The sequence below is a fragment of the Camelina sativa genome, chromosome 13 (assembly GCF_030686135.1).
Source record: "Camelina sativa cultivar CO46 ecotype springtype chromosome 13, ASM3068613v1".
Classification (NCBI taxonomy): domain Eukaryota; kingdom Viridiplantae; phylum Streptophyta; class Magnoliopsida; order Brassicales; family Brassicaceae; genus Camelina; species Camelina sativa.
This window is the reverse complement of record NC_141892.1, coordinates 13,340,430-13,353,255: the sequence shown is the minus strand read 5'-3', so window position 1 is coordinate 13,353,255 and position 12,826 is coordinate 13,340,430. Positions and strand designations below refer to the sequence as shown.

Genomic DNA, 12,826 nt, shown 5'->3' with positions numbered 1-12,826 from the left:
AAGAAGCACAAGCCAGAAAACACGATATGTGCTCCGGCTACCCCTTCGTAACTCCAAAGACCCGGATTCGTTATAGTCCCTCCTGTAATATTCCAACCGCCCCACGAATTGGTTATTCCTAAACGAGTCATGAAAGGTATAACGAACATACCTTGTCTCCACATTGGATCAAGAACGGGGTCGGAGGGATCAAAAACTGCTAATTCATATAGAGCCATCGAGCCGGCCCAACCAGCAACTAGAGCAGTATGCATTATATGAACAGAAAGTAAACGACCGGGATCATTCAATACAACAGTATGAACACGATACCAAGGCAAACCCATGGAAATACCCCTTTATCAACGAAAAATAGACACTATGTAACTTTATTGCATTGGAAAAAACTATGCTACGTACCCCCCCTTTTTAGGTAATTTTTTTCGGAGAAAGGATTAATATTTGTTCTATTCTGTTAGTAATAATGGAACAATTCAATTCATAGAAAAAGGGAAGCGGATCTATTCTATATCCGATAAGTACCAATATGCAATGGGGGTGAATCCTATTTTATATGAACCAAGATAGCTATTGTTATTGATCATTCAGAAGCCCGTTCGTAAAAAATTTCCTTTAGTTTTATTAATTCTCTCTTACTTTACTTTTATTTTATATTTTATTTAAGCTTATTCAACTTATGTATTAAATATAATTAATTGAAATATGATTAATAAAGTAGGAAAAAAGGATAATAGTATTAAAAACCGAAACCCCAATCTTACGTTTCCACATCAAAGTGAAATAGAGAACTTCATTCTCTTTTTTTTTTCATTTCATGCCTATTGGCGTTCCAAAAGTACCTTTTCGAAGTCCTGGAGAAGGAGATACATCTTGGGTTGACATATAGTGCGACTTGTCAGATATATCGGGCTATATGGGATTTCCCCATTTTCTCCCTCGATCGAGATATCCTCTGTTTCGCTCGAAACGATTGATTGAATTATCAAAAATTTGTAACGCGAAGCGCAAAAAATAAAGTGGAATTAAATGCAGGGAGTATTTAGATTGATATTAGATTATCAATTTTTTTTATGGTTTACGTGATCGGACTAATAAAATGAAGTATCCAGGCTCCGTTTAGCAAAAACCCAATTGATAATTAATATATAATATTTTTATAATTAACTACTTAATATGATATGCAAAATTCTGATAAAAATTCTATAAAAAATTTGAAACAGGGTTATCTAAAACTGTTGCTCAAATAAAATAATTCAAAATTTGTTGACTATTTGACAGAAGACATGTGAAAGAAATGAATTGAAAAAAAACGAAGGAGTAGTAAAAAAAGACGCGGTATTTAGTTTATTTGTCCTATATGTGCAAATCAAAATTCGGCAAATTTTTCCTTTTACTCGGGGTAGAGCATAAACCTAAAAAATGGAATAAAAAAAGTAAAAAGCCCATTCAGGAACAAGAAAAAACCATCGCCATTTCAACTGAACCTCGATGAAAAAAAAATATCAATGAATCAAATGAGTCTGACAGGCTTAATCAATCGTTTTATTAGAGGATTATAATATCTAATAAAAGGCGCCAAAACTAAAAATTTCTTTTACTTTTGGGAGCAAGCCCTTCCGTTATAAGTTAGAAAGAAAAACCTTCTATGAAAAAAGGGGAGGTTGGAATCGACACATTGATTTTTTCACAATTTTTGTTGAACCGTATGCACCAAAAGGTGCCTGTACGGCTCCTAAGGAATAAAATTTTATCCTAATCAACCGACTTTATCGAGAAAGATTATTTTTTTTAGGCCAAGAGGTTGATACCGAAATCTCGAATCAACTTATTAGTCTTATGATATATCTCAGTATAGAAAAGGATACCAAAGATCTTTATTTGTTTATAAACTCTCCTGGTGGATGGGTAATATCTGGAATGGCTATTTATGATACTATGCAATTTGTGCGACCCGATGTACAGACAATATGCATGGGATTGGCCGCTTCAATAGCATCCTTTATCCTGGTCGGAGGAGCAATTACCAAACGTATAGCATTCCCTCACGCTTGGCGCCAATGAGTTTTTTATTTTCGAGAAAAAATACTATGCCTTCGCCATCGGAAATATGAATTAGTTAAGTAATAATAGCATGGCACTTCGAATTCAATATGAAATTTTTTAGATTAAAAAAAATTAGATTATATATTGAAAGAGTAGTATGAGATAAGGAAGAGGTATTTCAAATGATATCTTACCTATTTGGGCACATTTCAGCGTCACAAACTTTGTTTTCACACCGGAAGCTTATTTACAAAATTTATAAAAAAAAAGACACTTTGGGAATGCTGAATCAAAAAAATGATATATAAAGCAATGGAACCATCATAGTATTTTTTTAACTTCTACAAAAAAAGAAGGATGGTAATTGGATGATTTTTGGATCTGCGTATAATACACCCTATATTTTGTTTTCTTTCGCCAAAAGGAAAGGTAAAAAAAGTCAATTCCATAGTGGAGCCGTATGCAATGCACAAAAAAGCCTGTACGGTTATTCAATTTTCTCTGTTTTTTGTTTATCCCGCCTCATTCTGCGAAATAGAAACTATATCATCAGGGTAATGATCCATCAACCCGCAAGTTCGTTTTATGAGGCACAAACGGGAGAATTTATCTTGGAAGCGGAAGAATTACTAAAACTTCGCGAAACCATCACAAGGGTTTATGTACAAAGAACGGGCAAACCTATATGGGTTGTATCCGAAGACATGGAAAGGGATGTTTTTATGTCAGCAACAGAAGCCCAAACTCATGGAATTGTTGATCTTGTAGCGGTTCAATAAAACATAGGAGCGATTTCATACAAATCTACAATTTCTAATTTTATATCTTTTTAGATTAAAGGTTTACTTTCATATTCTCTTCAATATTTTTTTTATATTGAAGAGAATCTTGATAGAGAAGTAATTCAGAATTAGCCGGTTAGAACTAATCTAAACCAGCCCATTATTTATATGATTCCGTATGCCAACCATTAAACAACTTATTAGAAATACAAGACAGCCAATCCGAAACGTCACGAAATCCCCAGCGCTTCGGGGATGCCCTCAGCGACGAGGAACATGTACTCGGGTGTATGTGCAACTCGTTTAGATCATAGACTGAGACATAAAAAGGAAATTCTTTTTGAAATATCACGGATCAGTACTTGTGAATAAAATAGAATGGAGGAACTCGATTCATTATTTAAAAAATATAGATCGTTCATATATTCTATTGTGTCTGAAACTTATGGTTTACATTGGTGCAAATCCAACCAACTCCATTTTTTAGAAAACCCCCAATGATAACAAATGATTATCCATTAAGCGGGGGAAATTCCATTTTTTAGAAAAAAGATTCCACTCTTAAAAGAAAAGAACAGACTAACAGGGTAAATGACCAAATCAATTTTCAAAATGAAATACCATTACTGTATAAAGGGGATCTCATTGTGAAAGACCTATTACTGGAATATTCATGGGGTAGAGCCAAAGAATGTGAATTGTGCAAGTTACCAATAGTATTGATTAATTAAAAGAAGGAGCTCCGGTGTATAGAGAGGACCTCACCGTTTTAGAAGTAACCATAGAAACGATGGAACCCACTATTTATCCAATTCTATTTCTATTTACTACTTTTTGTAGTTATTCTATTTTTTTATATCAAGGGGATTTATCCTTTCAAAGCAAAGGAAAATACCTAGCAAAAAATAGTGGTGGGGAAGGTTAGAGTAGCAAAAGCCATTGGAATTTTTTTTATACATTGGAATAATTCGTTTGATTATTAATAGACTAGTAAAGGGGAAAAGAATAACTAAAAAAAGAATTAGTTATTCATCAAAGTTTGATTTATTCATTGACTAGAATTAAACGCGGATATATAGCTCGGAGGCGTAGAACAAAACTTCGTTTATTTGCATCAAGCTTTCGAGGGGCTCATTCACGACTTACACGAACTATGACTCAACAGATAATAAGAGCTTTAGTTTCGGCTCATCGGGATAGGGGTAAAAGAAAAAGAGATTTTCGCCGTTTATGGATCACTCGAATAAATGCCGTAATTCACGAAATGGGGGTATTCTATAGTTATAACCAATTCATACACAATCTGTACAAGAAGCAATTACTTCTTAATCGGAAAATACTTGCACAAATAGCTCTATTAAATAGGAGTTGTCTTTATACAATTTCGAATGACATAAAAAAATAAGGGGATTGGAAGAAACCCACGAAATGTTTTGAAATAGAGTTCTAAGGAGAATGAGCTCGGGGAAGGTAGAGTAGAAATTAGTATTATAAAAAAGTCGTCAAAACAAAACATTCATCTCTTTTTTAATTCCTTCAGATTGGAATTGTTATTCAATTCAAGAATAAGTCTATTTTTTTCTGGTTCTAAGGCTAGTAGTTCTAGGGGTCGACTCACTTCTTTCAAATTGTTTCTGATTATTAAGAAAAGGTAACAAAGATAAAATACGAGCTTGTTTTATAGCAATAGTGATTAATCGTTGTTGTTTTAAAGTCACTCTATTCACCCGTCTAGATAATATTTTTCCTTGTTCACTAATAAATCGACTAATTAAACTCATGTTTCTATAATCAATTCGATCCCCCGATTGGATCGGGGGCAAACGCCTACGAAAAGATCGCTTGGATTTAGTAAAAAGTCGCTTAGATTTATTCATAATTTTTTATTCCTTATCTCTAAAATCCTATTTTGGTCGGATCAAAATAAAAACGATTGCTATTTCTATATAGGATAGAGTTTCTATATAGAATTAAAATATAGGATTAGATTTCTTTCTATTGATTTATTTGTTTTATATTTATATATATGTAATAATATATAGATACGAGCATTATTCCTGTTCTTAAAATAAAAGTTGACATACAAACACTCAATTTGATCTATTTCTTGATTTCGCCGTGAATTGTATGTTTATAACAATAGGGACAGAATTTTCTCAATTCCAATCGACTGGGGGTGTTATGCCGATTCTTTTGAGTAATATATCTAGAAATTCCCGCCGATTCTTTCTTAATATCATTTCGAACACAACTGGTACATTCCAAAATAATTGTTACTCGAACATCTTTACCCTTGGCCATGAAACCTCTTTTGGATTTATGATTCACCTCAATCTTCTATTTTAATTTTAGGATCCAGAAAGAACAAGAACCAAAAAAATAGAAGCTGTTAACAAAAAACATTTATGAAATATTTCGTTGCAATGAATATTTTATTAATTAGTAATTAAATAAAAATAAAATAATTAAGTAATACAATACAATGATTTTGTGAAAACTATATTGAAAATCTTTGTACAGTATTTTTTTAAATATCTCATAGGATACTCTTTCCCTAGCAACACTTTTTTCGTTCTATTACTAATTTAATTGGATCCTGAACCCTCGTTTTTATGACCTCCCCCCCCCTTTTTTCTAATTAATTTTTTATAATAAATTAGAAAAAGGGGGGGGGGGGAGTCCCCGGTCGTTGATTGTATCTCTAAAATTTTCACCCCTTTCTGATGTTAATAACTAGAATTAAAAAAAGGGAAATGTTAATGCATCCGGAAATAAACGATTAATCTCTATTAATAAACCTGCTAACGAACCGAACCATAGAGTACTTAGTACCGGTGCTACGGAAAGATATGTTTTTAGATCTCGCATTTGAAATCCTCCTTCTTTCTTCTTTATTGTATTACATTATATATAGTAATATATATAACTACAGATGTACATGTAATTAAGAAGTTCTTGTATTTGTATACGTAACTTCCGTCCCCCCGCTTTCAAAATTATAATTTAAATATTGTCTACTAGAACGATCTTATAGATTCTATTTGAAAACGTAAACGCCTTTTTATGTAAAATTTAAATTGAGAGAATTTTTGTAAAAAACAATAAATTTTTTTATTATATCTTTGTTATCTGATATGAGAAATACGAGAAAAAAGAATAAATGAATTTGATATACCAATAAAAAAAGAAGAAGGATGTGGAAAACAAGACAGGAATTCTCTACAATGACACTGTAAACCAATTGAAAGGGATGTAGCGCAGCTTGGTAGCGCGTTTGTTTTGGGTACAAAATGTCACGGGTTCAAATCCTGTCATCCCTACCTATTACTGCTCTTCTGAGCAGTAACGAGGTATCTGTTTTGATCGATTTTTTTAATAAAATCGGACATACATATAATTCTGAAATTTATGATATACTATGTAGGATATAGTATATACGTACAAAATCGAGTCGGGTTAAAGAATGCCCTCTTTCTAGCCTTTTCGTTTTTTAGAAAAAAAACAAGAAAAACGCTCTTAGTTCAGTTCGGTAGAACGTGGGTCTCCAAAACCCAATGTCGTAGGTTCAAATCCTACAGAGCGTGATTTCACTCTTGTTTATTAGATTGTGTCAAAATTCCACTGTTCAAAATTACTGAGCAGCAATCGGAATTAGACCTCCCGCATAGGAAAGCAAGAAGGAGGTCAGTAAAAAACGAGATGTTAATTAATTAAAAGTCCAACTGATCACCACGTCTGTATTGTAAATAAGCAGTTACGAATAATCCAGCTAAAGTAATAGGAATTAGACCTAAGACGATTCCAAATAAAAAAACTTCAATCATTTCAATTTTCTTTTGTTTTCATTTTTGAAAGGGAGAAAAGAGAGGTACTATCTATTCCTAGCTCTTAATCTGTATTGCCGATGAATCTGAATGACCAAAATTGGGTAATTAACACGGTAAGCAACTATTGAACATATGAAATACCACCGAAAACCTTTTTTTATAAAAAAATCTGCATTCCATTAATTTCAAATAAGTCGTATTTTGCTTAGACCAATAAATAGAACTGAGGTTATAGTTAAAGCTGCTAGTAGAAAACCGAAATAACTAGTTATAGTAAGCATGAAGGGACTCAATAAAATATGTTTTTTTATACATATGTTTCTAACGTACTTCCCTAAGTTTCAATTGAAATTTTTTTTTAGAAATAGAGAAAGATAACTAGTTCCAAGAATTAAAAAATTCAATTGAAAATTGGTGAATTATTAATCATTATAGGTGGTATGAACAAAAATAGAGAAGGATAAAAAGAACTCAATTCATCGTCTTTGGCATCTGCACTATCTCAGGAGTCAGAATTAACGTAACTAATTAATTGAAAAACTCTTTAAGAAATTAATAATAAAAAAAACTCTATTATCTAACGTCAGTCAAAACATATAACTTTTTTTAAATTAATATGTAAAAATTTGAAAATAAGTTGTTTTATTCTTTTTTTTTAATTGACCTTAGAACCTAGAATATGCCCCTTTCTACTTTATTAAAATTGAATTTACTTAAATTTGAACTCATTAGATTAAATAGTAGAGCATTTTTCTTCATTTAATCTATCGAATGAGACTAAAAAGAAAAGAGGTATCCTACACGGAGAACGAGATTAGTCCAAAAAATATTTATTTATTTTAACTAGATTTTAAAAGATAACTAGATTTTTAAAACTTGTAATTAGCAATTTCTATTATCGTTTCCTTTCAAGGTTTTAGGTTGTTTTCTTTCGAGATTATATAGAAAATAGAGTGAAAAACCCATCACCTTTGTAGTTAGTTAAAGAAAGAAAAAAACCTTTGAATTGTGAATTGAATACAACAAAACAATGCACCCATTACAAATATTTAGTATTTTTGTTATTATTTTTATTTTTGTTATTATTTTTATTATTATTTGTTGTTCTTTTTAATTGATCCAATCCAAAACTATTCTTCTTTTTCTTGTTACTGCAAATTCATTCCTTAAAATGAAACAAAAAGTAAAAGGGGGGGATCACATTATCATTAAAAAAAATCTATTCTACAATTATGCATATGCAATGAAAATGAAATTTATTAATTTTTAATTCAATTAACTTGGGACAATATGAAAATTTCATAGTTGTTATTCCTTAATTCTGTGAATATATTTATTGGTGGACGAAAAAAAGGTTTCTTGATATTTTTGAATCTTGAATTGTATCTTCGTGAAAGGAATGGTTGAAATTAAAAAAAACCACTTACTCATTTGAATCCTTGTTATGGAGTCTAGAAAATGGCTGTCCCCTGATTAATTTATTTATATCTAAGAACTTACTCAAAATTTTACTTTTTTATCCTATTTTTATCCTATAGGTATACCTAAAATATGTCGAATCCTTTCAGAAGCATGAAAAAAAATCTTTAGTATCTAAACAAAATCGAAACATGCCGTTCTGAAGTTATTCAGAAAGAAAACTTTCATTAATTCATTTTTTCTTTAATTTCATTCGAAGTAAAACATCCGAAACTTTTTTGAACAGGGTTTTTATTACGCAACCCCCCCCCCTTTTTTTCACAAATCGTAAATTCCAGATATCTAATTTTTATATTAGAAGGATTACCATATATAACACAAAATTTCTCCGCCGATTCTTTTTAGTCGAGCTTCTCGGTCTGTCATTATACCTTGAGAAGTCGAAAGGATTACAATCCCTATTCCGCCTAAAATTTGTGGAATTCGTTGAGAGTTAGAATAGATTCATAGACCCGGTCGACTTATTCTCTTTAAATTTAAAATCGTTTTATAAGATTCTTTCTTATTTCGTCTGTGTCTTAGGGTTAAAATAAAAAAATATTGGTTGCTTTCGCGATGTTTCCTCACGTTTTCGATAAAACCCTCTCGTAAAAGGATTTTAACTATGCTTTCGGTGATGTTAGTCGATCCTATCCGAACCGTACCTTTTCTATTCATGTCAGCATTTCGTATAGAGGTTATTATATCAGCAATAGTGTCTTTACCCATGATAAGTTAAAATTCCTTCTTGTTCTATAATTTTGATATAATCAACATGTTCTTTTTCTTTTATTTATATATAGATATAGACGAATTATATATTAATATATGAATTAAATTCTTAATATTTTATTATTAAGGGTATATGCGTGATACACAATCGATTAATTAATTTTATTTCAATACCAGTTTTTTAATCCTATACTAAACTATTGATATTTAGATCTTATAATACCTCAGGAGCTAATGAAACTATTTTAGTAAAGTTTAATTGTCTCAATTCCCGTGGGATCGCCCAAAAACTCGAGTTCCTTTTGGATTTCCTTCTTGATCAATGACAACTGCGGCATTGTCATCATATCGTATTATCGTCCCATTGTTACGTTTGAGTTCTTTACAAGTACGTACAATTACAGCTCTAATCACTTCTGATCTTTCTAGAGGAGTATTTGGTATTGCTTCTTTGATTACAGCAACAATAACGTCACCAATATGAGCATATCGGCGATTACTAGCTCCTATTATTCGAATACACATCAATTCTCGAGCCCCGCTGTTGTCTGCTACATTCAAATAGGTTTGTGGTTGAATCATATCATTTTTTTGTATCTCTTCTTTTAATGCAAAGGACGAAGTAAAAAAATATTGTTTTTCAAAAAAAAAAGAAAACTTATAATCTTTTTATCCTTAAATGTTATTTAGCTTTTTCATTCTATACTCCTATTCAGAAATAATGAATTGGGTTTTTATAGGCATTTTTGATGCCGCTATTGAAATAGCTTTTCTGGCTATATTTTCGGGTACACCACCCATTTCATAAAGGATTTTACCTGGTTTAACCACAGCTACCCAATACTCGGGGGATCCTTTCCCAGAACCCATACGCGTTTCCGCAGGTCTTACTGTAACTGGTTTATCTGGAAATATACGTACCCAAATTTTTCCACCGCGTCGTACATTTCGTGTCATTGCTCGTCGCCCTGCTTCTATTTGTCTAGATGTGATCCAAGCGGGTTCAAGTGTTTGAAGAGCATATCTGCCAAAACAAATACGATTCCCACGAGAAGATATTCCTTTTAGTCTTCCTCGATGTTGTTTACGAAATCTGGTTCTTTTTGGGTTATAGTTGATGGGTTTTTTCTAAATTAGAAATTCCATCTCTACTACAGAACTGAACGTGAGAGTTTCTTCTCATCCAGCTCCTCGTGAATAAAAGGACTAAAAAAGTTTGTATTACGATATAGATGTAGTTAATGATTAATTCTATTAATCATGGTATTAAATTTCATCTGATTTCTTCTAAATTTGTGTATGTCTTTTTCGAAATGGAATCCAAGATGAATTCTATTTATTTAAAAATAACGTAATATCATCATCTTGAATGTCGTTTTTGTTAGAGTTAGAATATTCTAACAAATCCTTATTTTCTTTTATCTTTTTAAAAATTTTTTTTACTTGAAAAAAAAAAATATTTGCCGGCGAATAGTTACTCTTTCAATATCTATATTAAGTTTGATGTTTATCCTAGGAAATATCAGAATAAAAAATCAGAATAGATAATAAAGTTTCTGGTTTATTCCGCCATCCTGTCCAATGAATTACTAAGATTTGTTTTTCAATAGAATCCTCTATATTCATGGGTTCCGTCGTTCCCATCGCTTCTTGATTAATCATTAGGCCCGAATTCTACAATGGAGCTCTTATATGAATATGAAATTGGGAATTTCATTTTTTAATTTGTTTTTGAGTCAATTTTCTCAGTTTTTATTGGCTCAAGGCTCTTAATTTTTTTTGTTTTCAGAACAGATTTATCTAATTATTATGAATGAATCTGTATTGATGCTTTATTACATTGCTTTTCTTACAGTGACCTCATAGACTTTCCAAATTGGAATCATATATCATTAATATTCATTTTTTTCTCTCTTTCTTTCATCCTTCCACTTATCCGCATACTTTTCGATTACCTTTCAGCACTTATAATCATATTTCTTTATTCTTTTTTTTTATTCAGTTGCTACAACGATATGATCAATTTATCATATCTTGACTGATTTTTTTATCCAGATAATGTGAAGCAATGAGTTGCTTAGGTTATTTATTAATGCTATAGTTATTAGTTACTGTTATAGGTAAGTTCTTTTTTTTTTTTTTTTTTTTATCTTAATCTAATCCTAAACCAACAAGTCACACACTAAGCATAGCAATTATATCAAAGGAGTTTTGATGGAAATTTTTATTCAATCTTATAGAATTGCTGATTTTATTCTTAAACATAAAAAAGAAGACTGCACTTTTTTATTACTGTATAGTGTTATACTACATAGTTTTTGTTTTTTATCGTTGGATAAAATGTAAAGATAAAGAAAGTTTTTTTATTCTTCGTCTACGAATATCCAAATTTTTATTCCTAAGACCCCATAAATAGTTCGAACTGTATAGGAACAGTAATCAATTTTAGCTTCAATTGTTTGTAAAGGAACTCTGCCTTCTCTGATCCATTCAACACGTGCAATGTCTTTTCCGTCGATACGTCCTGCAATTTGTACTTGAATTCCTTTTGTATTCGCCTGTTCAGTTAATTCAATAGCTTTTTTCATTGCTTTTCGAAAAGAAACACGATTTTTTAATTGTCCAGCTATAAATTCTGCAAGAATATTAGGATCCCCATACGGATTGGAAATTCTGGTAATAGCAATGTTGAGTTTTCTATTGACACAATTTAGTTCTTTTTGAACATTCATCTGTAATTCTTCGACTCTTCGGGGTTTATCTTCAATTAATAATTTAGGAAATCCCATATAGATTATGATCTGGATAAGATCGATTCTTTTTTGAATTTCGATACGTGCAATTCCCTCCATACCAGAGGATATTCTTATATTTTTTTGGACATAATTTTTAATACAGTCTCGGATTTTTTTATCTTCTTCTAAACCTTCAGAATACTTTTTTGGTTGTGCAAACCAAAGAGAATGATGACTTTGGGTTGTACCAAGTCTGAAACCAAGTGGATTTATTTTTTGTCCCATAGGCCTCCACTACTATATGTATCATAACATGTTAGATTTCTGTTTTCATTGGTGCATCCAGGTTTTTTTAAATACATTAAATATTCTTCATATTGTTGATAGAAGGATATATCCTCCAATACGATAGTTATATGACAAGTGGATCGTTTTATTGGGTAACTTCGTCCTCGGGCACGAGGTTTTAATTTTTTCACAGTATTTCCTTGGTTCACCTCAGCTTTACTAATGATTAAATTGGTTTCTTTGAAACCCTTATTGTGACTAGCGTTCGCTGCGGCAGAATAAACCAATTTAAAAATGGGATAACATCCTCGATAAGGCATAAGTTCTAATATCATAAGTGCTTCTTCGTAGGAACGTCCACGTATTTGATCAATTACTCTCCGGGCTTTATGGGCAGACATAGATATATATTGCCCTAAAGCATATACGGAAGTATATGATTTCTTCTTTCTATTCTTTATCATAAGGTTTACCTCTCACTAAAAAAAAATCTATATTCATTTTTTTTAATTCATTTAATTAACGACGAGATCTATTATCATTTTTCGCATGTCCTCGAAAATTTATAGTAGGTGAAAATTCTCCCAATTTATGTCCTACCATAAGATCTATTATATAAACGGGTAGGTGTTCCCTTCCATTATGAATAGCGATAGTATGGCCAATCATTGTGGGTATAATGGTGGATGCCCGGGACCAGGTTATTATGATTTCTTTTTCCGCCTTTGTATTAAGCTTCTCTATTTTTCTTAATAAATGCTTTGCTACAAAAGGGTTTTTTTTTAGTGAACGTGTCACAGTTAATTAACTCCTATTTTTTTTAAGACGAAGAAAGAAATTTGATTTTCTTTCCTATTTACTACGGCGACGAAGAATCAAAGTCTCACTATATTTTTTCCTTTTTCTGTTTCTTCTTCCAAGTGCAGGATAAACCCAGGGGGTTACGGGTTTTTTTCTACCA

General features: G+C 31.5%; 2 protein-coding genes and 1 non-coding gene across 3 annotated transcripts in view; 2 read left to right on the top strand and 1 right to left on the bottom strand.

Moving 5' to 3' along the window:
- The first annotated feature begins 558 nt into the window (after window positions 1–558).
- LOC147929505 (ATP-dependent Clp protease proteolytic subunit) lies at window positions 559–3,843 on the top strand. Its single transcript, XM_087482897.1, has 3 exons — window positions 559–885; window positions 1,758–2,051; window positions 2,597–3,843. The coding sequence occupies exons 1-3, from the start codon at window positions 815–817 to the stop codon at window positions 2,820–2,822; spliced, it is 591 nt and encodes a 196-aa protein (XP_087339023.1). The 5' UTR covers window positions 559–814; the 3' UTR covers window positions 2,823–3,843.
- A 2,492-nt stretch (window positions 3,844–6,335) lies between these two features.
- Window positions 6,336–6,409, top strand: TRNAW-CCA (transfer RNA tryptophan (anticodon CCA)). The gene has a single exon. It is a non-coding gene; the product is annotated as a tRNA-Trp (tRNA).
- A 1,767-nt stretch (window positions 6,410–8,176) lies between these two features.
- The window catches only part of LOC147929503 (large ribosomal subunit protein uL2cz/uL2cy-like), a 6,159-nt gene continuing 1,509 nt past the window's right edge, over window positions 8,177–12,826 (bottom strand). Inside the window, exon 2 of the mRNA XM_087482896.1 lies at window positions 8,177–12,826. This exon is cut by the window's right edge and continues 361 nt beyond it. Within this exon, the coding sequence (XP_087339022.1) occupies window positions 12,718–12,826 (109 nt within the window). The 3' untranslated portion in view covers window positions 8,177–12,717.